The sequence below is a fragment of the Falco rusticolus genome, chromosome 10, assembly GCF_015220075.1.
Source record: "Falco rusticolus isolate bFalRus1 chromosome 10, bFalRus1.pri, whole genome shotgun sequence".
Classification (NCBI taxonomy): Eukaryota; Metazoa; Chordata; class Aves; order Falconiformes; family Falconidae; genus Falco; species Falco rusticolus.
In genome coordinates, this window is record NC_051196.1 from 27755860 (window position 1) to 27783576 (window position 27717).

At 44.3% G+C, this 27717-nt stretch overlaps 1 protein-coding gene across 3 annotated transcripts; it reads right to left on the bottom strand.

Moving 5' to 3' along the window:
- Positions 1-603: 603 nt before the first annotated feature.
- Positions 604-27627, bottom strand: CASS4 (Cas scaffold protein family member 4). 3 transcript variants are annotated; one of them, XM_037403390.1, is made up of 9 exons: positions 27477-27627; positions 24829-26583; positions 14011-14199; positions 11064-11492; positions 7786-7890; positions 6764-6913; positions 3635-4966; positions 2740-2799; positions 604-1999 (listed from the first exon to the last, which is right to left on the bottom strand). In XM_037403390.1, the coding sequence occupies exons 3-9, from the start codon at positions 14083-14085 to the stop codon at positions 1586-1588; spliced, it is 2565 nt and encodes an 854-aa protein (XP_037259287.1). In that variant the 5' UTR covers positions 14086-14199; positions 24829-26583; positions 27477-27627; the 3' UTR covers positions 604-1585. The 3 variants fall into 3 exon arrangements, with proteins under 3 accessions (XP_037259287.1, XP_037259289.1, XP_037259290.1); XM_037403392.1 differs by lacking the exon at positions 14011-14199 and having other exon boundaries at positions 24829-27627; XM_037403393.1 differs by lacking the exons at positions 14011-14199; positions 24829-26583; positions 27477-27627 and adding an exon at positions 20240-20377.
- Positions 27628-27717: the final 90 nt, after the last annotated feature.

Below are 27717 nucleotides of genomic sequence, written 5' to 3' on the forward strand. Positions count from 1 at the left end.
GAGCGTCATGGCTGCCCCACAGCAACCAGCCGGCGGGGGGCGGGGCTTCCAGCGCGCGGGCGGGACGGGCGAGTCCACCGGGCCGGGGGCGCGGGGGGCGCGGGCTGCGCCACCGCGCGCAAGGGGGCTTGCAGCGCCCCCGCCCGGCCCCGCCTCGCCAGAGCAGGCGTTCCCCGCTTTGTGTGAGGAGACCCCCACCCCGGGACACCCGCTCGAGGGGATTTGCGGCCAGAGGAGGGGTCCCCGAGTTGGGCCGGGCTGGCCGGGGCGCCCCGGCTGAGGAGAAAGGGGCCGCCCGCCCTTCTCGCCCGTGGGGTCCCCAGCGCCGGGCGGCTGAGGCGGGAGGGGGCGGTGCGGGCGCTAGCGAGTGTAATGTAGAATGTAGAAAGGCAACGTGAGACGCGGTTACTGCATTTGAATGTGCAAACAATAATATTTACAAATGTCGAGGCTTAAATAACTGTATAAAAAATGGCGGCTGCCAAGCGAAGATGAAACCGTGGGGCAGAGGGAGCTGGTTTGCCCACAGGCCCGTGCCAAGGAGCTGCAGCCGCTCCCAACACCCATTGTCCATGCAGCTACAACACCACCAAGAAACTGACATTTCAGATTAAAGCTTTAAAATAAATTAATGAGGAAGAAATACAAATAACGCATACAAAGAATCTGGGGATGTAGCAGATGTGGGGGTGACGGCAGTGAGTGACACGGGCCAGCGCAGCCAGGGCCACTGGGAACCCCGGGCCAGCCCAGCCAGCGTGGGGCCCAGCAAGAGACATCATCACCTTTCCCGTGCATAGGAAGAGCTTGTCCAGAGCCTCTGCCTATTGAATGACTGAAATACATTCTGCTTCAGTTGGAGCGATGCTCCGAACAGCTTCGGGCTGCAACAAAGGAAGGCTGAGGCACGCTCCCCGTATATCTACCGGGAGCCAGAGACTCCCTGAAGTCTGTTTTCCTCTGCGCTTGGGATACTAGCTGGAGTATTTCCCGTTACCATCTAGGCTAAGTGTAGTACTTGCCAGCTTTTGTCCCGTAATACATTCGTTGCATTTGTATATTAAAAACAAAAATCAGCTTTGCAGCTGTTTAAAAAAGATACTATAATTACAAATGCTGAGTAAAGTCCTCAGGAAATAGTTGGTGGTGGGCTATCATAAGTTACAGAACACTGTGCAGCAAAATTTAAAGAGAGACTTTACATAGCCAAATAAAAAAAAGGGGGGAATATATTTATCTGACATATATAGAAATAATAAAAAAAAAAATCAGCCAGATAATAAAATAACTTTGTTCTAATACACAGCAAACATTCCTGACCAACTACTACGATAACATTTCCAGGGAGGATCTAAAAAATGGAGAAGAAAGTACAGATTTAATTCTACAACAGATCCTCTTCTGCATCTGCTGTTGTGCAGATCTTCACCTGCTGAAAGTGCACAGCACCCAGGGAACTGCCCAGCAGGAGTTCCTAGAGGTGGCGGAAAGCCAGTGTTACTGAGCTGCTTTTGCCTCCCCCTTGGTTACCACATGCCAAAGGAGCAACAACAGTGGAGAATTTGTAAAAACAGTGAAATGCCTTTCATTCCATCATTGCTCTAAACTGCTGTGTGTACTTAGACAGCTCCTCAGTTTGATCCTGAAGTTCCCTCACGGCATCCGCGTTTGGATACTGTATTGCGGCATTTTTGGTGGCAAGAGCCAGATTCTTCAAGAGGCTGCAAAACCGGCTGCTGCTGTGGAGAATATTGTTCCGAGCATCTCTTTCTTGAGTTTCCTGGCAGAGAGAATCCACTAACTTTTGTCCCACCATAATGATCAATTTGCTGTGGGATATGAAGACTTCAGGTGGCTGGTTGTTGTTCAGACTATTAGTAAACACACCAATTGCCTTGTGAAGTGCACAAAAACACAGCTTACAGTGGTCTGGGAGAGCAATTTTCTTTGCAGAGTCCTGCTTGCTTTGAATTACAGTACTTTTTGCAGATGGCAAAACCTGAAAAAAGGTTAAAAAAAATAGACTTAGTTTGGTGGCACACTGATTGCTTCTTTATTTGCTCTACCCTGTATTCTTCACATTTGTTCACTTACAGGGAGTTTGGTTCGTTAATTGTCTCCAAATTGCCCCAGCCCATGAGTCTTTTACAATCATTTCTCTTTCCACAAAGTACTGGGCTTCAAAGTGGTGTTTTTGTTTTTTCCTGATGGCCTTTTTTCCCTAAACAAATTTAACTGAACACAATTTTAATAATGGATAGCACACAAAGTGCTGTAGCTAAACATCAATCCTTTATACAGTCTGGGCCTCAAGCTTTCAGATAATACAAAATATTCTGACTTGATCTTTAATGGTGCTGACTTCATGAGGGGAGGGTTATGTACATTATATGTACATTAAAAATGTACAATAACAAGGAACTCAAATCGTTATACCAGTGCACGACAAAACATTTTGAAATACTAACTCTCACAGCTTTATCCCAAATGATGCACAAAGGCAAGCAAATAAATAGTATGTCTTTAAACTAGAGGGCCTTGTTACATTTGAGGAAACTAAATGCTCTGCATGGGTTTTCAGCAGTAATTCTAAGAACTAGTTCTAGGAAAATGAACTATGAGAAAACAAATAGATCACTATGTATAGATATGTGTGTCCAGATGCAAATTGCTTTGAATTTTAGCAAGCACAGAAATCAGGGACTAGAAGTTCTTGTTAGTTTTCAAAATCAGAAATACCTTTGGTTTTGAATCTGTATTCTTCTTGGCTACTTCTTTATCTGAAATGATCTTCTGTGCCTGTTAAAAATCAAAGTGAAAGCAAAGGTGAAATGGTGTACATAAATAAATATTATAGTCAAATATAAATGTGTTTTTCTCTTATTTCAGGTGGAAACAATTATTTGCTATGCAGCCTTCATGTTGCAGACGACAATGGTACGTGTATTAGAAGCAACGGTAGCATTTTCCCCACTAGAAATTTAGTGTCAGATCCTGCAAGACTAAGACTGAAACCAACATCAACAAACCAAAACATTTCCTAAGTTCTAAGGACAAGTCAGCATTTCTTTGTGAAAACAGGAGTTATATTCTTAGTAGATATTTCAGCAGTCCTAAGGAGAATGATTCTAACAAACATCCAAAATTATTCTAATAAATTTGATAGTTCACAGTAAGAGTTTAATTTATTAAATCAAAATTTCCTATGAAAGCATGCTTTCCAATACACCTCAACTTAGGAAGTTAATCTCTCTTGTACAGTCATGTCAGAGTCAAACAAATAAAATGTACTGGCAAGAAGAGAACTACTAGTGAGAAGAAACAAATTGCTAACCTCCAGCTAAAAGCTGTCTTTCAAATGAATTTAAACGGGCAAGCTAAAAACCTTTTCTCGGTGCTGGCTGGCTGGCTGCCTGGGTAAATTCTCAAATGCCAGTTCTCTTTATTACTTAAAATTAGTGATCGTTCTACATGTGCCACCTAGCACTCTTACAAAATCCTGAATTCACATAAAGTCTGTAAAACAGGAAGAGTGCAAACTGAATTTGGCGCTAGTGCAAAGATAAAATAGTGCTAATAGCTTAATATCTGCAAATGGTCAAGAATATAGACAGTAAAATTCAGTTGTACCAACCTGTAACTGAACATAATCACAGTCCTCAGTGGCATTTTCTTTTGGTTTCTCAGAAGAGACCTGACTTTGGTTGGGTTTATCAGGAGTACTTCTTTGAAGTGAATCTATTTCTAGGCTTCCTGGCATTGTGATTTGTTTTGCCATTTTGTATTCTGGGTTCACTTTTGATTGCTTCATTTCGTGTTCCTTCTCACTCTTTCTGAAGAGAAGCTTTCCATTGGCAATGATGATGGATACAAACCTCTTGATATCATCTGGGATCGTGCGGGCTACCATAACAAAGCGATCAAGATCATCCGGGTTATTCTGAGGTTTCCTGAGGACCAAAGCCTCTAGTGACCAGTTGCAGTTGTTTAGAGCTTCTCTTGTTTCTGTTAAAATTTTGAACGAGTTTAAAAGAATTTCTAGCTGCTTTTTAATTCTGGTCTGAAGGTTGTTATCAGTAAGGTAAGAGGCATTTACCTTTATGACTTGAGCAAAGGCCAAGAATTCTCCCAGTGATACTTTTACGTGATCGACTGCTCTGTGGATTTCTTCAATGCTTTTCTCTAGGTGTTCTTGTAACCTCCATTTACTACTCACAAAGATCATTAAACTTGCAACCGAGCTGGATACACTGTGCTGCAATCCAGTCAGTGTCTCTATGGCTACATCAAGGTCCAGTTTAATTTCTTTGGCAGGCTCTTCTGATGATGATGTAGCAAGAGACTCAGCAGAAGAGTTTGAGGATGTAGAGAGTGTGCTGCTTCTGCTGTCTGCACTGGAAACAGATAACCTGTCTTGTTCTAATTTGGCATCTCTTGAGAGCTGCGGAGGAGCACTGTATGCTTGGTGTCCAGAACTATCGGTTTTTTCCATCTCTTTCTTTGACTGCACAGCAGTGGGCAAACCTTTTGGAATATCATAAACATTTTCTTCAGAGATCTGATTCTTAGGTTTTGGAGCCAGAAGACTTGGGGGTACATCACAGCTACCATTTTGTGGCAAAAGGAGCATGTCCCGTGAAGATGGAATGTCATAAAGATGGATATCTGGAAATGTTAATTTCCGTTGTGTTGGTGGAATATCATATATTTGTGGATTTACAACTTTAGCTTCAGTATTAGTTGGTAGCGCCTTGTACCTGGCTGGTGGTATATCGTACAGCACCTGGTTCTCCAAGGAATGGCCAGAAGGGTTTTGTTTTAATCCTGTTTTTTCAGGTGATACTGGAATATCATAAATCCATTCTGACTTTCGAGGGTTTGGCAAGGTATTGTAATGGCCCCAGCACTTTTTCCGAGATTCATTTTCTGAAATATCAGTTTCTCTTTTGGGAGGGACATCATATAACTGCAACAGAGCACACAGGATTTTTAAATGGTGTTTTTAAATGAGAGATGAGAAACAAAACTGAATTCTCAGAGCACATAAATGTATGCAACTCCAGTAATGTCAATGGAACTGCACCATAAAAAGGCTAGCCCATAATTTTATTTTATTTTTTCTAAAATGCACGGGCTGCACATATGAAGGTTAAAACATTTTGAGTACAGGTGATCAAATGATACAGCAGTGTCCCCAAGCCAGTGAAATCTGTAGGCTCTTCCTTGGCTGCTTTGGAGTAGGAAACTCATAGTTTTCTGGAATGGCTACAAAAATGAAATGCCAGTTTATTAGTACGCAACATTAAGCACTCCATTTTACAGATGAAGATTTTATTAGCCTCTGCATAAGAAAACACTTGATCTTCCAGTATCCCCACCCCCATTCATACACATACCCTGACAAAAAAAAAATTTAAAAAATCACTGACACCACTGACTGTTCTCAAATAACTGCAGTGAGTTTAAATTTTCACTTCATACAGGTTTGCATAATGAATCTTGCCCAATGCCTTAAAAGTATGTGTGTGTACAGCTGAAGCCCAAGCTGAAAAACGCGACTGCAGGACAACTTCTTGTGTAAGAAAATCCAGACTAATGCTAATAGGTGCTTCAGGAGAGATTGTACCTGGATGCCTTACAAGCATAAAGCACAGGCATGAGGGTGTGTAGGGAACTGTAGGAGCATGCAGCAACAAGAAACAACTGAGAGTACCACCATGTGATAAAAATTTTAGCAAGAACTGGCCAGGTCAGGCTTCCCCATTTGCAGAAAATGTGCGTATGAAGGAGAGCCCAGACAAAGGTATTTTAGCTCAAAGCCAGAATTTTCCAAATTGACCATGAACAAAGAATTCTAAGAAAATTTGATTTTGGAAGCAACAATAAGCCATGTCTCTGAAAGGAAACCTGTTCTCAGGGTGTTGCAGCTGGTCGATACAATTGCTAACAGCCACGAAGACGTCAGGAATGCCAGCTTCAATGAGCAATTGCTCATATGCCAGCGCCCTAGTTCTGGGTAGCACCAGTCCCGCTGTCACTGCTGAACAGGTTCTGTGCCAGACTGGCTTCTCGTCGTGGGGCAGCCAAGAAACTACAGCACTTCTCCTTAACCCACAGAATCAGGAAGCCTCAGATTTCCTGTGCTGGGATGAGCTGCCCTGAGATCCTGCACCTCAGCCCTGGGCGTAGGTGATAAGGAACCTGTCAAAATTCTCCTGGATCCTAAAACTGTTCAGGAAACCTGAAATACTTGGCACTCAACTAATAGTTTCCATTGAGGCATGTTCTTTGTCGTGAAACTTCAGATCAGCTCTTTCTTCAAGGATGGTACTTGTCAAAGAGTGGGGAAGAGATGGGAAGCCTGACACACGCACACACCAAAGCCAGGTGTGTTCCGCTCCCAAAAAAGGTGACAGGAGAGTGCTACATGGAATGAGGACAGCTAGTTTTTATCTGCTTAAATATTACAAACAGACATTCAAGAATGTCAGGTATTGAATTTGCTTTTCACACTGTCATAAAAAGAAGCTAAGGTTGCCTGCAGTCTAAAAAGCAAATGCACACTCAGTGGTAGTCCTAGTCCTGGTAGGAACCCTGACTGTCCAGGAGCCAGGTAGTATTTGTCTTTTTAATGTGAAGGACAAAGTACTGCACTGAAGACGTGCTGGTCTTATCCCCATGATCTTCTTGAGGAAGGTTCAGCGTATGTACCCAATGTCACAGTAATAAGAGATTATTCTCGTGTCCAACAAGTCTTACTTACATTGCCTACTGGAGAGCCTTTCTGGACACCAGCTCCTGCCTTTTCTGGGCTGGATGGGACGTTGTAAAGTTGCTTCTGCTCTTCTTGGAAACACTCGGTGGATCTGACCAGCACAGAGCCCTTGCATGCAGTGGGCAGAGTGGCACCACTCTGGTCAAAGGCAAAAAAAAAAAATAGGTTAGCTTCAATTGTTTAAGACCCCACTGAAGACTTTGGTGGAATCAAAGACTTTTGGGTCATGTACTCTGTAGCTCCTAGTTCGGTCAGCAAGGGTCACACTGAACCTTCAGGGAGCTGCTGGAGGGCCTTCGGGCAGTGCTGCGCGGGAGGGTGGCGGGCACGAGGCGGCACAAGGCAGCCGCCACCTCACGCCTGACTTTGGGTCTGAGCAGGGCCTGCCCCACTGACACAAAGCGGGTAATGCAAGAAGCTCATGGGTAGCTTGATAATGAATGAATCTGAGTGGGCTCAGCCCTGCACCCTGGTGCTGCCACACGGGCAGGCTCCGCCGACACGCTCCCGTCCCTTGTTGCCCTTACCCTGAGTGCATCATGTTACATAATCTAATAATCCCTTACATTTTCTTGCCCGGGAGGTAGGTGGTGTGGGTGACATTTAGTTACTTTTTTGTACACGCACTAATGACTCTTCTGTAAACATCTTGATATCTTCCCGATCAAATGACGGCGAGAGAAAGCACATTTCCTGATGGATAAACCAAGGCAGAGAGTTTGACACTCTGATACTAAGAATTCATCTGCACCCTGGAACTCAGTAATGGTAAAACCCAAAGTTTTTTATCTCTGAATTTATCTCAGAAACACATTGGATTTAAGACACATTACTCTGAACATTAACAGATTTAAAGGAGAACTGCTTTAGGTTTTGAACTTCCCTAAAAATAGATGATTTTCTGCCAAATTTTACAAAAAACAAACAGGGAAACACACCTCAAAATCTATTCTGACGTCCTACAGGGTCCCAGCTGTGGGACACAGACACGACACCGTGGCAGGACTCACCTGTGTGGGTAAGGACTCCCGGTGCTGTGTGGACGGAACATCGTACACTTCACTCCTGATATTTGGGACTGAAGCCCGGCATGCTCTTGGCAGAGTAAACAGATGCTTAGAGGGGGAGAAAAAACAGTAATGAGAAAGCTGTAGTGAGCAGTGAGCTCAGGATACCTTCGAAAAAAATCAGTTGAATAGGCCACCATTAGAGTAATCACCCTTCAGTGATTAAAAACCTTTCAGCTCTTCACTGATGGTGAGAGACAGGAACTGACCTTACAAGTAGGCATGGTAATTTTTTCCCCATAATTCTCCTTTACCAGCATTTCTGCTTTATTTCAGATAAGAATTGGCACAGACAAATCAAAGACAATCTGCCTTACTAACCGAGAGAGCAAAAACATGTGTAGAAAATCCAGCTTCAGTTATCGCTTAAATCTTTAGACTACCCAAAAAGCAGAACCACTAAAAAAAGAATGTAGGGGAATTTCTACTTCTCCAGACCCAGAGAGTCATTAGGTCAAGTTATTCAGTGGGAGTAAAAGCATCAAAAAGTACAGGCTGAGGTGCATTATTCTGTAGTTATGAAAGTCTCACTCGGAAGGAGTAAACAGAGTTACACTGATGCCCTGTCCAGCTCCACAAACAGTCTGATATGGGAATTACATCATTAGTCAGTACTCAATTACAGGCTAATTCTCCTGTTTGCTTAAAACAAATCTGAAGAGCCATGACCAGATCTGCGGGACAATTAGTTAAGGTGCCAAAATACAAACGCTGGGAAAGGGCTTTTCTTTTTTTTTTTTTTTAAATCAACCCCCAAAACATTGAATTTTGTTTGTTCAGCACAGGTTTAGCCTAGCTAGAAAGGATTACTGCAAACTGCTGACCCACAGAAGCACTGCTGGAGATGAGACATCACAGTAAATTATTTTAAATTGGAGGTAGTGTTCTCCATCATATAAGTATTGTAGCAACTAAATTTAGTGGAAACATGGCAGAGGAACAAGACGCTAGCTTTACAAGCGCCTACTTCATCTTTGTGAAAGCTTAGCTCTCATCTGAAGAAAGGGAACAAGGAGCGAACAGGAATCCCCTCGGCGCTCTGCATGCAGGATAGCTCGTAGCGCAAACAGAGGCATAAAAGAGACTTGCCTGAGCAGACAGGGTAAAAGCGGTATCAAGAAAACCATCCTTAGCCCAGGTCTGTTTTCAGATGGACAAACCTTACTCAGCATACAGCAAAGAGGAAACTCACTGAATGTCACATCTTGCTATTTTTTAAAAGTACTTTCAGTCACAGTAAAACACGAGGGTGCCCGTTGCATTAGGCAGAAGTGACGCGGCTTTCCTCTAAGGTGAAAGCACACAGGCTTCGATGGATTTTGTTTTATTGCTTTCAACCAGTTCCCTCAAAGACTTACGGTGGCTTTACCCAGCTGCTCAGAGGACAGCTGAGTATGCCAGAAACTTTGCCAGTTGTCCCATAGGATCTACATGGGGCGGTCTGGAGCGCCACGGCTCATTCTGCACTGGCACAGGCGGTTCACACTGGAGCCACCCTGCACAACTGCGCATGGCTCAGGACCACTGTGGTACAGCTGGTGTGGGAACAGCTGTGATGCTGTGCAAGAGGCAGCTCAGGCAAACCTGAACTTTTAAATAATAGTAGTAGGCTAGGACATTTCCCCCCCCCTCTTTGTTAGAGTAAATGATGCTTAGGTGTAGAGACTCATGACAGGACTAGCCAAGGAGCTCTTCTGCTGGGCCAGTCATTCAGATAAAGAACAGTAAGTAACATTTTCAGCCTGATTTGATGGCAAAACATGGAAAATCTGTACCAAAATCTTGCATTCAATTTGCAAATGGCTTCTTTAGGGTTAGGAATGTGAAGAAATCAGATCACATCAAGTGCAAAAGGGTCATTTGTAGCTATTAGTTTGAGCTTGCAGTTACAGTAATTGTATGCAAAGGCTGGACGTGCAGCTGCAGTGCTGAAAATTAGGTTTTAGTCACCAGCGACACACCAAGTCAGTCTGCTTTCCAGCGCCCATTTGCCACACAGAAGGAACCAGCACCTCAGATCCCACACCTTGCCTTTCCGCACAGTGGGAGGAAAGGTGCCTGGCTGAGCTCCATAAATCACATGATCATTAAGTCGATCTAAAAGGCTATATAGTTCAGAGGTGATCTTTTCTTTATTCAATTAACATTTCTAACATGATTTTCATACATGGAATAAAGAGCCAGCTAGGACTGAAGAACTCATGGGACTGAACAAAAACTTGCACCTGAACTCCCTCCCCACCTGCTCTATTTACCTTTCATTACACAAGAGATCCCATTCACTTCACACTGAAAAAACCCACAAGCTTCTGATGTTAAGATACTCGATGCAACATTTAGGCAAATGATACCTTCCACATCCATGTTTCATTTGAATGCCAAACACAAGGAGCAGGGAGAAAGAGGGAAGCCCTGGCAAGCAGTGGCAATGAAGCGGTGGAAAGCCAGGTTTGCAACTGGTCTCTGTAACTGGGGGGACTGGTGGCTGCTCTTATCCCATGCACCCTGGGTGCTTTCTTGGCAGCAGCAAAAACAGGCTGGGAGAGACATTGATTCTGGCCACACAACCAAACTCTGTGTCCTCCAGCAGGTCTAAAGTAGGCGCTGATACTTCATGCAAGTGTAGTGACTACCTGGAGTAGCAGGAGAGAGAGGCAGCAGCGCTCTGAGCTTGCCAAGAGCCTGGGAATAGTAGAAACTGGACTAAAGACAGCAATCACCACACAGCAAAGACTGAGGGTTTTTTTAATTATTTATTATTAATTCATTAATAACATGAATCATGTTATTGTGCAGATGGATGCAGAGACCCCACGTGTGCCCAGAGGACTCTGGATGGACACATGCTGTAGACTATCAGAGGAAAGGGCTCTGTGTCTTGTTATTTTAACTTTGGGGTAGGTTTGGAAATAATTTCTAGATTCTTCCAAACAAATGGTATATTCTTTACTTCCTGCCCTATTTTACAGCTGCTTTAAACTGTCAAAAAAAGTGAGGGACTACAGAATATAGAAAGTCATATGTTGCCTATAACAGCATTTCTCACATAATGCTACAAACTGTAGCAGAATTGATGGCAGTTTCCTAAACACCATTTATTTGAACAGCTTTGCTGCGAATTCCACTGACATGCCCAGGCCAATAGCCTTTATTATTTTCCTGCTCCCAATGACCGTTTTAATACTAACATTTGTTACTTTTATAGCTGCTTATATTCTTACCTGGCTTGTCGAGCTTTGGGTCCTTTCACTGAGCAGCTGTGCAGCCAAGGCTGGTACCTGATATATTCCTTGGGCAGGCAGGGTAGAGACCCTAGCTGGAGATTTAACCCACCCCTCCATCTTCTCATAGGTAGAGGACAACACAGTAGGCTTGGGAGTGGAGGGAACCTGGTAGATGTTTTGCTGGCCCACCGGTGCCTCTGCGGAGTCGCCCTGGGTGGAAGGAGGCAGGAGGGCTGCCCGAGAAGTGGCGAGGAGCTGGAGGCGGTTTGCGGGGGCCAGGCCCTGCCTGCCATGGAGGGAGCATTTCCACCAGCCCTCGCTGCCGATGACGTTCTGGTCCAGCACCGTCAGGATGTCTCCTTTGCGGAAGGCCAGCTCATCTGAGCACTCTGCCTTGTTGTCATATAGTGCCTTCGCCAAAGTATTCTGGAGAGAGAAAAAATACCGACATTGCACTGTTACACCAACAGAAGTGTTAATTAGTTTGGGTTTTATCTCCACTTTAATTTCAGATGAATTCAAGTCCGCCCATTTTCACATTAAACAACATTTCTCAGAGCGCTGGTTGCAGAGTTAAATGTCTGCAGCCTGCGTCTCTGTTCAGTGCAGTAAAGAAGTAGATGGTAATACTACCATGTATTTCTTCATCACCTTTACCCACAAATTTCTTGAAGAGCACTGCTAACGCTCATTACTTAGACATTATTTATTAACATCTCTGTATGATAAATAGGTGTTTTTCCCATTGTCATTCTGCAAATTCTTTGTCAGAAGCTGCAGAGGAAATGCATCAACCATCCAAAAATAACCAACTTATGCCTTCCTGTCTGCTCCCCACTTTATCTGGGGACTTCAACTGCACATAAAAAGCAAATTATTTCTTACCTGGAGACAAAAAAACCCACCCCAACAAACCCAAACCATAAGCTAGCACTCCTCCCATTGCTTATTTTCCTTTAAGCTTATTCTTTCTTCAGAGCCTTACGAAGGCAGACCTCTCGGTAGCATCAATGCTGAGGGAGTTAATACGTGCCCAGTGGTAACACCAGTGGCAGAAATACCACTGAAGAGCAGCGGTGGGCTGCGGTACTTGTGAAGACCCAGACTCCAGCTGGCTGTGTCCATGCCCACCCCAGACTGCAGACTTGGATCCTACTGATTCAGAACATCCCAGGCTAATGATTTATGTGACACATTAGCTCAAGGAAAAATCTAATTATGCACACAGTGACATCAAATAGCTCTGCTGGCTGCTAAATCTTCACAGTAGGCCAGTGCATTTGTGAGCTTATCTTCAGGTAAGCACACCCGAAACAGTGTCTGTGTTTCTTTCCACCACACAGACACCATGTGTGTATCAATACCATCTCCAGTATAACTTGCAGCATCTTTATAGAGTGCTCTTAATGTAATTTTTTCTTAGATGGGAATCCAAGGAAGAATAGAGTGACTTTCCCCAAGACCACAAAAATCTGCGAGATAGCAAATATGAGTATTTCCCACCTTCTTCACCACAGGGCATTTTATCTATAGACACTGAGCCTGAGCCCGTACATTTCTGGCAAGTAGATCACCACATTTTATTTTTAGCATATTTATTTTGGGTATTTGCTTACTTATTACAAGATGACAGTTAAAAGAATGAGGAGTAGCATCAGCAGGTAGCTTTAGTCACCCAAGGTGTTTGTGCAAAGGGTGGAAAGAGCCGTAGACACAGTGTTTTTCAGTGCAAGATACCATTTACTTTCAGCTCTAAAACGAGACTGACTGCTTCCCACTCAGTGGGACACTGCTGTGCTTCAGCATTAGTTCCTTATCAGAAAGTACAAGTAATGTCCAAAGAGATAGCACCCAAATAGGAAACATGATGCCTTGTATTTTTGCCCAGAGCATTTGCTGTAAAGCAACAGCTGGCTTGAAGTTGCAGCAGTAGAAAACCAATTTGTCAGCTCAGCTGATGCAAACAGCCTGTTGTCAGCAGCACACATTTCTTGGCTGGGGTGGCCACAAACAATGGCCTTTCTATGATACACGGGCTTGGCCATCAGCAGCTGCCAGCAATGGACAACAGTCCCATTTACCTCCTGTCCTAGCCCGATTAAAACAGTCTTGCCTTGAAGATGGGAGCTTTTCCTATTATTCATCAGCAATGCTTCTAGTTGCCTTGTTGGATGCTGTACAGACGCTGAAAGACTTTTTCAGGCCTGAAGAGGCCAGCAAGGGTAGCAGGTCCCCCCCTTTCGCAGAGGTGGCCGAGACATGCTGAGCCCTGGCCGGGTGCACGCAGGAAACCGGTGGCGGAGCCAGGAAGCGAGCCCCCTCCTATTGCATTAAACAACCCCGTCCTTCCTAGTTGCACCAACACAAACAAGAGGAAAGTTTGGTTCACAGTATGGTTTTAAAAGGTGTCTAAACATCAATATTTCCCCAGCTAAGTCTTTCTTGTGGAAGTAACATACTAAACACACCATTGGGCCCAATTCTTTAATCAACTGACATATGAAACTACAAATCCATTTTCAAGTCTTGTCTGTTTTAAAGTACACCGATTTTCACTAAGACAGAATTTGGCCTGTACACTCAGTGAGAATTTCTGCAAATAGTAACTGCAGACTACAACCCAAGTTACGCAGGGTGAGGAGATACTCTTCCCATTCAGCAACATCACACAGGACTGCAGCAGGTATTAGCAGGATAAATCATTCCTGCTATTCTCTCATCTCTTTGCCTAGACATTGCTAGGTCTGCATTGCTGCAAAACAAGTGAAACAACCAGGTCAGTGACAGCAACAGAGAGGGGTCAGTTCTGTTCAGCAGCTAAGCTACCCCACAGAAGGGTTGTCAAAACGAACATTTTGCTCGGCAGGGTCAGATGAGTATGTTAGGGACACCCACACTGAATGAAAAGTTAGATTTTTAAACTCACACCATGAAAGTCACAAACCTTTTCAACAGAGGGGTCTCTGCTCGAAGCCCAGCACACATTCCTTTGGCTTTGCCAATAAAGCCGTGCAAACATCCAAGGGCAGGCAGCCCACAGCGAGGGACCGATTGAAAGCAGAACACGGTGGTTCACGTTTTGAAAGCTGGTCTCCGATCTGTGGGGCTCAAATCAGGGCATGTGGGGTCACATCTGTAGGCAATGCAAATACCCAGGAGTGTTTGAAATCATCTCAATTGCAAGCCAACCAGGGGATTAACATTAAAAAAAAAATAAATCATAGGACACTTTGGGAAACCTGACCTAGCTAGAACAACAAATCTGTTAATAGATCATCTCATATCCTATCCATAAGGCTGGAACTGGAAAATTTAAGACCTTAAATAGAGAAGTGATGGACACAAGCCCCCACTTAGAGACTACAGAACATGAATAAATTGGAAGACTGAGACCTCTGCAAGTAAGTGGAGCTCTCAAATAGCAGGGGCGGCAGCAAGGGGGAAGGAAAAAAAAAAAAAGAAAAAGAAAAAGAAAAGCAAAAGGTTCTTCCATCTAAAGCAACACTACAATTACATTTCAAGTTTCAGGACACATGGTCCATACTACAGAATTGGAGAGCAAATCTTTTCCATCCACTCTCAGTTTCAGCACTGCTAAGTGCACAACAGAATTCAATTTTTCATTATTTTCTTCCAGGTATACCAGCCCATCCCTGGTTTGATAGGCCAGCCACTGGTACAGATACAATTCCAGGTGACAGTGACAGGCATTAGTATCCAACTGGCCTACAGCCCCTAGTGACGTTTTTCAATGCATTTTAAAAATGGTAGAAGCTTAGGAAGACATTTTAATGAAGATTTGTTATCCTGTTGTCTTGGAACTAGTTTCTACCTTTCACAAGTTCTCCAGAGAGTGTAACACAGAGTATATTAGTAATTTATACCTAGCAAGCTACAGGAATGTCCCATAGAAAACTCTTTCAAAAGACAGCTTCTTGTTGCAGTGCGATATGAGGATGCAAAGCAACAACAACAAAAAAATAATCCAAACCACTAAGACAAAACAGAAAACCCCCACCAACATCTTCCCTGAAAAGAAAGAGTCTTCTGTGTATTTTCAGTGCCCACAGCCTGGCAGAACGTTGCAGCAGTACATTGCAAAAGCAACACAAGCAGCACCACACCACTGAAGTAAATAATTTTGGCTGCATTCTAATCTCCACAAAAACAAGATATAAAAACCACAGGTCAAGCAGGTCTGCCTTTATTTTCTGTTCCTTTATTTACAGGACTAGTAGTCCCCCCCGTTTCTTGTTTCTTTTCCAAGCGTTCTGGTTTCTCACCCAGCCTCTCAGGACCTGACTGCACCCAGGCTGGTGCAGAATAGACCGTGAAGCATTTCTTTTCTGCAGCGTTATCACCAAAGGAATGTAGGCAGTACTGTTCATTTAAGCTCTATATAGTTTTTAGGAGTCCCAGCTGTTGGTTCAACAAGCATTAGCACAGGATGCTGAAGCAGATGTTGAATATCAGCCTAATACTCATAAAACAAACTGGAACAAACAGCAGTGTCTAGCATCACAGGTGCTGATGTGTTTAGCTTTTTATAGGATATACATAAAACTAGCTAGCTTTAGTACTGGAAAGTGCTGTAGTTCTGGCAGCAAAGAGCTAGCTACAGGTTAGCCAACTTCCTAGTGAAGTTGGAGGTGATACTGAATCCCATAGCACTAGAAAAAAACCTGCTGGAGCCACTGAGCTGCGTCAATTATGAAAGCTGGATTGCTTATGTCCATGTTCCACTGAAACAAAACCTCTAAGCAATACTCCCAGGAGGAGGGTACGGCCATGCTGGGTAAGCCAAAGCACCGTGAGGCTGGGTAAGGAACCACCAAATCTCCTGTTTGTGCCCTGTCCCTTACTGGAATCCAGCCCCCTGCCAGCTCCGCAGCTCAGCATCCCACGGGCTCCATCTGCTCACATTACGAACTAGAGTTACTGACAAGCCACTGGATGCCAAATCTGTTCCCATTTGCTTTCCAAAGAAATCTCATTTTTTTGGAGACATGTTTAAGAGAACTCATCCCAGCCAATTGATTTTGTGATCACAACAACAGCAGGAGCGATTTTATAAACAGAAGTTACAGGAGGTTTACGGCAGGCAAGTGCCCGATCTGACAGCGCGGATAGCTGTGGTCTGACAAGTCTGTCTCCAGTTATGTGGAGTGAGGTTATTTGTGGTACAGGCCCTGGCTCACATAATGGGGAGCTGCCTGTCAGGAATTGGGCCCCACCGACGCTGTCAGCTATCTAGGACAGACGTAAGGAATCACTGTGGCAGCCCCTTACTGTCATGTAAGCAGAAGCATCTCTGACCTGCCATTGACTATAAACAAGTACTGCATTCCCAGGATCACAGAGACCTTACGGGATGCTTAGCTAGGAGGAAGCTGTGCTTTGGGGCTAATGGGAACTGCATTTTTTCTTTATTACCAGTGGAGCGGAAACTGGCTGTCTAACACTATCATCCATAAAATGCCATCTAGGGCCAGCTGCATATAGTTCGTTGTTATTTTATGTGGTTTCATTAATGTGTCCTTACACTAACCAACATGTAACAAGTAGTAAAGCAACACAGATGAGATCAAAGCATTTTTCCTTCTTTGACATTTGTTCCTTCTTCCCTGTCAGCAGCCCTGAAAAAAATCTCCTAAGACAAAGAACATCTTAAAAGCCAGTTCATCACCCCATGAGAAAGCACCTCGGCAGACAGCACTGTTACTCTTCCCTCACTGAGCAGACTTTAACGAGATGATGACAGAGCACAGACCCAGAAAGCAGAGCCCATGTCCTTTGCAACCTCTGCCCCAGACACCGTTCTCCCCTGCAGAGCCTGCGGCCACGTTAGAACGATGCCAATTAGGCACATCCAGCGAGCCTACCGCACCGAACGGGTTTACAGTGTAAACCCTCTGGTAACTCAGGCTCAGTTAACCGAGGTGTGAAAAAAAGTTCTTGTGTGTCTCCTTTTATTGGAGCGTAGATCAGACGTTAAAACAGTAACTCCCCCTACAAACTGACTTTTTACATCTTTATTGTTTGTGTGACCCTATCCAGCAGTGCTCCTACTGTAAAACCTACCAGCCCTTGGGAGTCTTCAGAATGAAAGCTGTTAACTCATGTTTATTAAAAGTTTCCACTCTCTTCATTAATAAGAGTCAGTAAAACTCAGAATTGTACAATTCTATAATGCAAAATTGTGTAACCTCAGAATGGAAGTACTCACACAGACTGACATCTGTGCTTTACATACTCAATGAATATCTGTGCTAAGGCAACTCTCCCCGTTGTAAAAACCCCCATCCCAATCCCTACCTTCAGCCTATAGTACTATGTAACAAGAAAAAGAAAAAAGTCCTTATAAAATGTACACAAATATCACTAGAAAAATCCATCAAGGTTATCAAGTGATAATTTGAGCATCTTGCTTGCAAGTCAGCCAAAGTAATTTCTCAACACCCCCATTTCCCACTCAGTTTGTATTTGGAGACATCAAGTCACTACTACATACTGTTTCAGGTGATACATAGGTACTACAGTACCTAAAGCATTTCAAATCAAAAAAATATTTTTCATCTACTGTCTTAAGTTTACTTCTTAAAACAACTACTGAAATAATATAAAACCAAGAGATATGATGCAGATAAATATTTTTCAGCTGTGTTTTACACAATATTATCTGTAAGCACTTTTACTGCAGGAAAAGGGGACTTAAAATATTTGAGGAGATGGAAGATAAAGGCAGTGGGTTGTACTCACTGAACAGTTATGTTCATGCATCAGTGGCACCCTCTGACATGTTTATAGAACTGTTTCCAGTTAATCTCTTCACCTCCGAACAAAGCTGAAGAAATAAACATTCTCCATTGCCCTGTTAGCTGGGAACACACTTCCCAGGGAAGTCCCCTTTTAAATAGTAGGCCAAGTTGAATCAATTTAAATTTTACCCAGTTCAGTTAATTGTAGACAGAGTTTACACCAACAACATCCACAAAACAACAAAGAATTTACCTTAAACACTCACATCTTTCTCTACATGCATGTGCCTTTCTCCTGGCCATGGGGCTTGCACATCCCACTTCCTGAGCAACATTTTCTGTGAATTGTGGAAGGTCCTTCTACTGTATTTTGTGTTTTGTTTGCATATTTTGGAAAATAAGTGTTCTGGTCATACAGAAGTTTCAGATCTTTTCGCACGAGCTTCAACAAGGAATGAATGTCAGCAGTTGCTTTGATTGCCTATTCAACAGTTAATTGATTCTTAGAGGGTAGAACCCGCTGCTAATCAGCAGGTTTTAAATTCTGGATGATCAAATCAGTTTTTGATAAAAACCAACCAGTTTAAAAATTCAGGCAGAACCACTTAGAAGCTGAGCAGCTTCACAATAAGAGCGCCACAGAGGTGGGAATTACAAGCTGTTCTGTTAATTTTCCCCAAACTCTCTTTTCTCCACCAATGTGGTTAATCAAATTCCAGCTGTGTTACAACCAACAGACACCCCACCCCCTGCCCCGTTTTCAGTGCAGTCAGGATTTCATTCCCATTCACAGCATTTTGGCATGTGTGGTCTCGTGCCCAAGTTCAGGGAAAAATAAACTGCCATTTCCTGATGTTTATAAAACTGAATACGTATGTATGTATGCTGGGCTTTGGTTCCTCCTTCTAGCTAAAAGTTTTTGCCCATGTGCACCAAATTACTTTTTGACTTTTCTAAACCTTTTAATATCTTAATTACTTTTTACTACAACGTTACTTTCCAAACATGGATTTAAGGACACAAAGTTCTGTCGAGTACAAGTTTTCTCCCTCTGCCTGCTAAGCAATAGATGCTTCACAGAGACTTGTTAGGGCAGGGTCCTGCCTCTCCTTCCTCTGCCTACCTGGGGAACAGGCGAAAAATTCTTGGGAGAGGTTGTCAGGAGCAAATTGCAGATTTCTCGTTGGCAGGCACTGCAGTGAATTCTTCCTCCTGGGTGCACAAGCGCGACCAGGATGCTGTCCTTGCACCCTGTCTGACCTGTGGTGGGGTTTCTGCAGATTCCCTGGAAGTGGCAGAATGACAGCAGCCGAGGGGGTTGAGGCTCAAGGGTGAGTGTTCTCTGATTCATAATGAATCAGTAGCAACAGCACAACGCCCAAACACCGCTGCTTCCTCCAGCTCTCCCATTGCACTTATATGCCCAGAAATGCCAGTTCTTTTTTAAGAGTGCCCTTTTGCACCAAGTTGTATTTATCCATAATTTTAATATTTCTCTGGGAAAAGCAGCAGATGGCTTTTCACCTGCCCTAGCCACCAGCACACACCCCCGCTCCTGTGCGGCAGCTGTACGTTGCCCCTTCCCTGTCATTAACACAGGGCACATGGGGACCGCGCAGCCCCTGCCCCGCATCGCAGCTGCCAGCCATCAGCTGCATCGCCAGGCTGAAAGGGTCAGTTCCACAGCCAAAGAAACTCTGCTTAGCACAAAGCAAGCTGATGCTGGGTGTCTGCAGGAGCGCTGTGCTGGAAGTCTGGGCAAAAACATCAGCGTATGACTATAAAATGGATTTGTTCCATCCCTGTATTCCCTCCTCCTCCCAGAGCAGTATTTCCTAAAAACAAACGTTGCCACCACTCCTTTCCTCTTTCGAGCTTCAGTTCTCTTTGCGAAGAGCACTGCAGGACATGGACAATTGCTAACCTAGAGTGCACAGGCTTTCCCAGGCTCACATGTCAAGTAACTTCAATGAGTTTTCTTCAAAGACTGATTCAGTTTGTTAGAACATCTCCATTACTCATTTTCTAGTAGTCAGTGCAAAAATTATCATTTTTTTCTGATAAAATGTAAGCTCAAGTATTAGTCATTTAAACTCATTATTTCCAAGAAAATGGGGAACACAGGGAATCCTCCTGGCCAGCCAGGGTCATTCATGGTAACTTTTTAACAAGGCATATACAAAACCTTACCCTTCTTAACCATACTGGTATTCTTGATAAAGCATTTTTTTCAGCTTAACTTGGATCGTATTTTAAAAATTAAGACCATATGCTCTGCTAGTAATGTGCAAATAAGATCAAGAGCATGCAGTGAAAAGGGATCCTGACAGACACAGGCTCTACACTGTTCACGCTCCCACTACAAAAGATGCAAAGCCATTCAATTAACTGCAATAGAAATAATCTAATACTTACGTTGACCTTCATTTTGTTGTCTCCTATTTCCCAGTTACTCCATCACCAAAGAAGGAGGAGGATGAGTTCTCTCCAAGCCCAGTCCAGCAGATTAGGCAGGAGCACTGGAGGGTCTGGCTGGAAGCCTGGAGAGCAAATGCTCAGCCCCCTTCCACTTCCTGCTGCACTCACTGGGAGCCCGAGGAGAGCAGCAACTGGGAACCAAGGGAGCTAATTACATAGCTAAATTATCTCCAGGGTGCAATTGGCCTGCAGCTGCTGATGCTAATGAGGGCCAGGTGCAGGACACACAGATGTCCCTCCCCGTGCACACCCCCGGGGAAATGCCTTGTCTCTGCTTTGCAACTGTATCCCTGCAGGAAAACGTGGGGCAGCGGGGCTGAACCAGCAGCAAGGATTGGATTTTGAAGCGTTTCTGCAGCATCATTGTTTACCCCTGGTTTTTTTTTTTTAACTTAATATACTTTTAATATACTTAGAAATTGTCATGTTTGGGTCCTTAGAAAATTGAATAGATCCCCTTTGCTGTTACAGAAATCCCTGCAAAATAATCTTACTCTTCGGAGGCAGAAACCCTGAGAGGGAAAGCTAAACATTAACTGCAGCTGAAGGGTTTTATTTCTTTGATTATTAAAAAAATTCTTTAATATCATTAAATAATAGTTGCTATTTGCTCAGTAAACAGCTCTGCCCAGGTTATGCTTATGCAAATGCACAGGTTTTACTGCTTTGTACTCGTGAATATCCTGGGGTTTGCAAAGTTTTACTGGTTCTGCCTTTGTACTTTTCTCTGGTAAAAGTATTTTCCTTCCTCTTTTCGCAGTAGCTTCAAGATGAAATTTGACACTCGCTCCCAAACCCACAATCACGTAACAAAAAACAATGCATCTTGAATAGAAAATACTGAATTGAAAATGCTTTCTCAACAAAATCTACACCTCTGGGCTGGGGCTAGGAGCAGACACACAGCTAACGCAGTCATCCAAATGAGAGAGAATTCCTGGCACAAAGCAGCTCATTTGAATGTTTTTGGGGGTACCCTTTCCCTTTCCTTTTCCTTTTTTCATTACAACCAGCAGTTTTACTAGTGTGAACACTCCACACAGGAGATAGAGAGCAGCCATTCACTTATGACCCTGGAATTTTTCAGGTGCTACCAGCATTTGAAACGGTCCAGAAATACAAGTAACAAAGCCAAAATTTGTGGCCACAAAACTACTTCCAAATACAATTAAATATTCTCTCGAATTAATCCCAGACAGGATCCCCACCATGCTGGGGCAGGGGCATCCCCCCAGACAGCCGGTGACCCGTGCTGGGGCAGGGACACCCCCAAGGGACTGTGGCTGCGGGGTGTCCCACACCAGAGCAGGGGCAGGAGTGTGGAGGAGCGGAGGAAAAGGGGCAACAGTCACGGAGCAGCAGCCAGAGACCTTTTCCCCAGCCCCATGCCTCTGCACCACCACCACCTCCTTGAAGGAACTGGGGCAGACTGGGTGTGGTGTACCCCACACAGAAATAAGGCAAGCTGGGATGGGAAAGGGGGAGAACACATGCTCACTTAGGCGCTTGCTTAATTGTTCACAGCTTATTCTTTCTCAATCACCCAAATCAGTGATTAGAAGTTTGTGTTAACTGGCAATAAATTACATCATGTGAATATTCCCTGGATCAGTGTAGTGGGTTTGCATGGTGAGGTTTTGGTAGCGGGGGGGCTGCAGGGGCGGCTTCTGTGAGAAGGTGCCAGAAGTTTCCCCCACGCCCTGGTGGAGCCCGTGCCAGCCGGCTCCCAGCTGGACCTGTCACTGGCCACGGCTGAGCCCATCGGCCACGGTGGCAGCGCCGCTGGGGTAGGAGATTTAAGAAGGGGAAATATCTGTGCGACACAAAATTGCAGCAGAAGAGAGGGCTGAGGCGGTGTGAGAGCAGCAGCCCTGCAGCCCCCAGGTCAGTGAGGACAGAGGCGGGGGGGCTCCAGGCACCGGAGCAGCCATTCCCCGGCAGCCCGTGGTGAAGCCCCTGGCAGGGCAGGCCGTGCCCCCAGCCCACGGAGCCCACGGGGGAGCAGATCCCCCCCCCCAGCCCGGGGAGGGCCCCACGCCAGGGCAGGGGGTGCCCAAAGGAGCCGTGACCCGTGGGACCCGCGCTGGGGCAGCTCCCGGCAGGGCCCACGGAGGGACCCGCGCTGGGGCGGCGTGTGAGGAACCGCAGCCCCCGGGAAGGGCTCCCGCTGCGGCAGCGTGTGGAGGACTGTCTGGAGGACTGTCCCCCGCGGGAGGGACCCCGCGCTGGGGCAGGGCGGTGTGGGAGCCCTCCCTGTGCGGGGGAAGGAGCCGCAGGGACAGCTGTGAGGGACTGACCCCAGCCCTGTCCCCCTCCCTGTGCTGCTGGTGGGGAGGGAAAATCCGAAGTGAAGTGAAGACCAAGAAGGGAGGGATGGGAGGAAGGCCTTTTAAGATTTCGTTTTTATTTCTCATTATCCTACTCGGATTTGATTGGCAGTAAGTTAAACTCATTTCCCCCAGTGGAGCCCGTTTTGCCCGTGACAGTGATGGCTGAGAGCTCTCCCTGCCCTGACCCCGACCCACGGGCCTGTCGCTGTACGTTCTGTCCCTGCCGGGCTGAGGGGGGCAGGGACAGAGCGGCTGGGGGGCGCGGGGCCGCCAGCCAGGGTCAGCCCACCACAGTCAAGACTGTTTTGTCCATGACAGAACTAAAGTTTTACCTCTAAGACTTTCCCAGGAAAGCTGGGCATTGAGTGCACTTCCACCGGACTGCATCCCTGGGAATAGCCCCAAACTGATTGTCTGAGCCCAGGAGAGTGGAGACTTCACCACTCTCTCCAGTATTTCCCCTTGGCTATTTAAGTAACTCCTTGCTTAATGTATTAGCTCTGGCAAATCCCATTTTGCAACTTATTTGCTCTCAGGCGTGTGAGGTGGAGGCTGGGGGTGACAGCGGGCACCCTAAAGCCACCAGGCTGTAGGTGCGCACACCCCCAGGTGCAGAGGAGCTCACAAAAACAAATCTGACATTGTTCTTCATGCGCTTGTTTGTGGATAAGATGGGAATATGTGAACTGGGCATTCTGGAAGGAGAGAAAAACTTCAGTTCAACTTAATGTGTGTTTAAAAAACACTCCTTTTTCTCCTTTGGCAACAGCACAGACAATGACAAACAGTACGAGAACTATTTCCCAAGTGCAGCCCGTCATGCTGACCGTGTTTTGAATTGCACCATTAGGTGCAACATTTCCTGCACAGACTATGTCACAGGTGTATATGCAACAAGAAAGAAGTAACATAATTTCTCTGGCTGCGTTCACATACTGAATTAATTCTCAGAAATGGTGTGCCTCGTGAAGGTAGAATCGTTGGGGCACAGTGATAATTGCAAAGCTACTGATGGTTGGCACATGGTGCTTCAAGAAGGCCAGATAGTAGAAAAAACACATCATTAGTATTTTTGTAGTGAGTATAACGTTCAAATGTTATAATAAACAGTACTGCCAGGGTATTAAGAACCTTATAAACAGTTCATAAATTATATAGCAGAAATAAATTTGACTTTTTCAGTTGTTGCTCAGCTGAACTTGACTGGGTGTGCTATATTTGTGTCTAAAGACCGCCCAGTAGAACAGGAAATCTGCTTGCTACCATTACATTTATTTAGCCATTGGCAATCCATTTGAGAAAACAGAAAATATCATGCCTAGAAATGGAAACTTTCTATAGAAATGAAAAATGTCCTGCATCGATTTCTGATGACCTAACATGAAAAATAGTCCTCTTATCTTTATATGCCTCAATGGAAAATTTTGAGTGCAAAAAGTGACTCACCGAGGTAGTACCAAGCTTTTTCCCCTACACTATATTTTGTATCAAATTTCCAGGAGGCAGTTTATTTACAGTAAACACTGAGATCATAATTGAGGATGAAAATAATAATTCCATTACACTTCTCATTAGACTTGCAGACAGTAGTAGGACAATCAAGGCACTGACTTTGAGTCAAGATTCAGCGTTTTCTAACCCTTATAGCTGCAGCAGGGTATTTTATCTATGTATAAATATAAAATCATACTAGATGCAATATGAATACACAAATAAATGTAAAAAACCTTATAAACAAGTTCCAGTCCTTCAAAATAAACAAATACAGTACTTCACAATTTCTTCTGTGTTGTGTGTAATGTAGGGAAATTAATTATCTATCATGCAACAGGTCACCCGCACTGTTACTGCAAGTCTCTGACAAAATAACCGTGTCTCTAATGTTGCTACAGGGTAGCAGTAAAACAGGCGCAACCTTGAAGCTATGTTCACAGGTATGTGCTGCTTGGGAATCCTGCTTTATTCAGAGTCCTCCTCAAGAAGACATTTCTTCAGATTAATAGTTTTATCACAAGAAAAAGCGCAGGGAGACGTTAGGTTTGTGAGCATCGTAGAGAGCCTTCTTTCCACCTCAGGATGAGAACACCAAACATTTCCGACATCACCAAGCATCATGCTGACTTCAAACACCAAACCTTATTCCAGCACCCTTTTTTCTTAATTGTTTATACGCAGTACTCAAAAAAACAGACATACCTTTGTGGTTCTGTTGATTCTTATGGTTTTGTCCATTGTTGTCATTTGCCAGCAGCGTCACTTTGAGTAGTGCAGATAATTACAGCAGGATGAAGAGACTTCAGCTTTGCACAGTCACCCAGTGTTAGGAACTACATCTCCACAAAGTGTGTGACAGCTCTACCCCTAAAAGCATTTGTGGATTTGAAGAAAAAGCTTCTCATGAAAGATAATTTCTGTGACAAGATAAAATTCTAGAAAACAGAACGCAAAACAGAAACCCCCTATTGGCGTCTAAAAGTGAGCAAAAAAGTCTGTCCACAAGTGGAATTTTCCTTGATCTCTCTGTCACCAACTTGTCGCAATTAACCGCAGTCAGAAGTCTCACCCTTCTGTTTTGCTGCATGTTCCTGTATTTCCTCTTTTAGAAGTGTGATGAATACAAGACTGCTACGTACCACAAGGGGCTGCACAATGCTTGATAGAAATAATGCTGCTACAACCATATTAATTCAGGATTTCAAAGCCAACAGTTTCTCATGCCTTTCAAAGCTGCCTCAACTTTTAAGGCACTGATACAGTTTTTTGTTATAAAGGGGCTTTGCAAAAACATTATGTTACCATCCATACCTGGGGGTGAATGCTGTGTGAGAGGCTCCTCCTGGCATCGCAAAGGCTTGAACACATACACAAGGAACGTGAGGGCTTTAGCTCCTGTCCTGCAATATCCTGCTCAGTGAGCAGAGAAGTTGTGCTGCAGCATGCTTGAAGGGTCCCTTACAGCCACACAGGGAACATCCCAACTCGAACTACAAGTATCTTGACTACTTTTCCTTCATTGCACTTCTGTTATTCCTGGGATTCAGTCTCACAGGACAGCTCTGGTGGAAAGACAGCCTCTGTGCCAAGGAAATGAGAAGTATTTATCCCAGACCTCTGAAGTAGCAAGTCTGAAATCTGTTTTAATGGGTGACAAACAAGCCTAATTCCAGAAATGCCCTTTTAGGAAAGACTTTCCCTAGAGCCGTGTGCCAGTTACTGTCCAGTCAGCATGCTGAGGAATGCTGAAGGCATGAAACTGTTGGTATAATTTGTCTCCAAAGTCACTTTGCTTTCATGTCAGCATGGCTCATTGGCCTAATGCGTTAGCTGTGGCATCACCTTGCCACATTTCCATGACAGCTTCTTCTGAGGAGAGGCAACAGTAGGTGACAACAGACCTTTAGGCAGGTGATGGAGACTTATCTTGAGGAGGTGATAAATCCCGAGTATGACAGTGCTTCTCTGGGCAGAGCAGCTCACTGGGATGTAGCTACCAAGAGGTACAGACTGCAAAACTCGTTAAGGGCAAGCGGCTGCATTAGAATTTTAATTGATCAAACACAACTTCTATGTGTGAAGCTTCTCTAACGGGAGCAGTAAGCATGATCACACGAAGAATGCTTACTAAGATACTTTCAGACTTGCACAGTGAGAAGATGTATTCCCCTTCAATCAGATGCAAATCTAACAGGATGACTATGTGTGTGCACAACCTTGTTCAAGATGCAGCGAGGGCTCCTCTTTACTGTACTGCCACGTGTGCTCGCTCTGAATGCCGTACAGCAGCCTTGCCCCCTCTCATTCTCGTCTGCAGTCAACCACCTTCACTGCCAGAGTACCACTGGCATGTTGTGGTACTAAACTATTTCACTCCAGGGCTGCATTATCTACCCAAATAGGATGAGTTAAGCTTCTTCCAGCACTTTTTGCACAGGAAAGCCCCAAACGTCTGGCCTGAAGCAGGATGGTATACAGTATGAAAAGACAGAAAGGTGTCAACATCAGCAGGATGTTTTTGCATTAACAGTAACACTCTATTTCTACACTGCAAGTTAAAAGACCACAGAAGTAAGGAAGCTGAAGCTAGCATGCTGCTAACTTATCAACCACATCAGCAGTTTTACATATAAACTACCGAAACTGTATTTTAAAAATAGGAGTCCAAACTTCAGTGGTAAATGTTACTTCCTAACAGCTTCTGTAACAGAATTGAAACAAATGTAACACTCTAAAAACCCAAATAATCATCGTTGCAATTAACTTAGCAGGCTGGCTAAAACAGCAGAGGGCTGCTGCCACTGAGCAAGTGCCACATGCATTAGGAACTGTGTGTCAGGACTTCCCTTTTCCCTCCCATCAAGCTGTTCTCCTTGTTCCTCCACAAAAAAAGCCATCAGAACTGCTCTCTCATGCCCCCCATGTTCTTAAAGTTTTAGATACTTAAAGGGAGGGAGAAGAGAGCAAGAGGATTGCTAAGCCTAAGGAATGCTTTGCATAGCCGTAGCTTTTAAGGGAAAATTAAATTTCATTTTCTACCTCTTTTAAAAAAAACATCCCACATTCTATACTGTAAGGCTGCAGCTGCATCTGATTCAGATATAACACAACAAGTGAATTCATCCAGCTTTAACATGTCTCCAAAGACACAGCTTTCCAATATTAAATTAATTTCTCCTTTGTTAATGCAGAAAAGAGAACTAGTACATTTCCTTCTTTATATATTAAATAACTTTTTAAAAGGTAAACCTTTATTTAAATACAGACAAAACCTGTACCCTTATCAGCCCTTGACAAGACCCTTCATCACTGGTAAGGGAAAGTTAATCCAGCAGTAAGAAAAATCTTACTTTTAAAAATCCTCATGAAAGCAAGTGCTGAACTTCTGACTAAAGGAAGCCTCCCAGATGTGAAGCCAAGAGCACAGTACAGGGATACTTGAATGAACACGTTTAAAACTTCACACAGGCAACCGTCTGTAAAAATAAGTGGCAAATTTTTGAACTTACAGAAGGCTTAAGCACTGAGTTTATCTTAATGATCTGTACTCCTGTTGAATGGGATGAAGTGTGGGAAAGTTGGAGAAGAAAC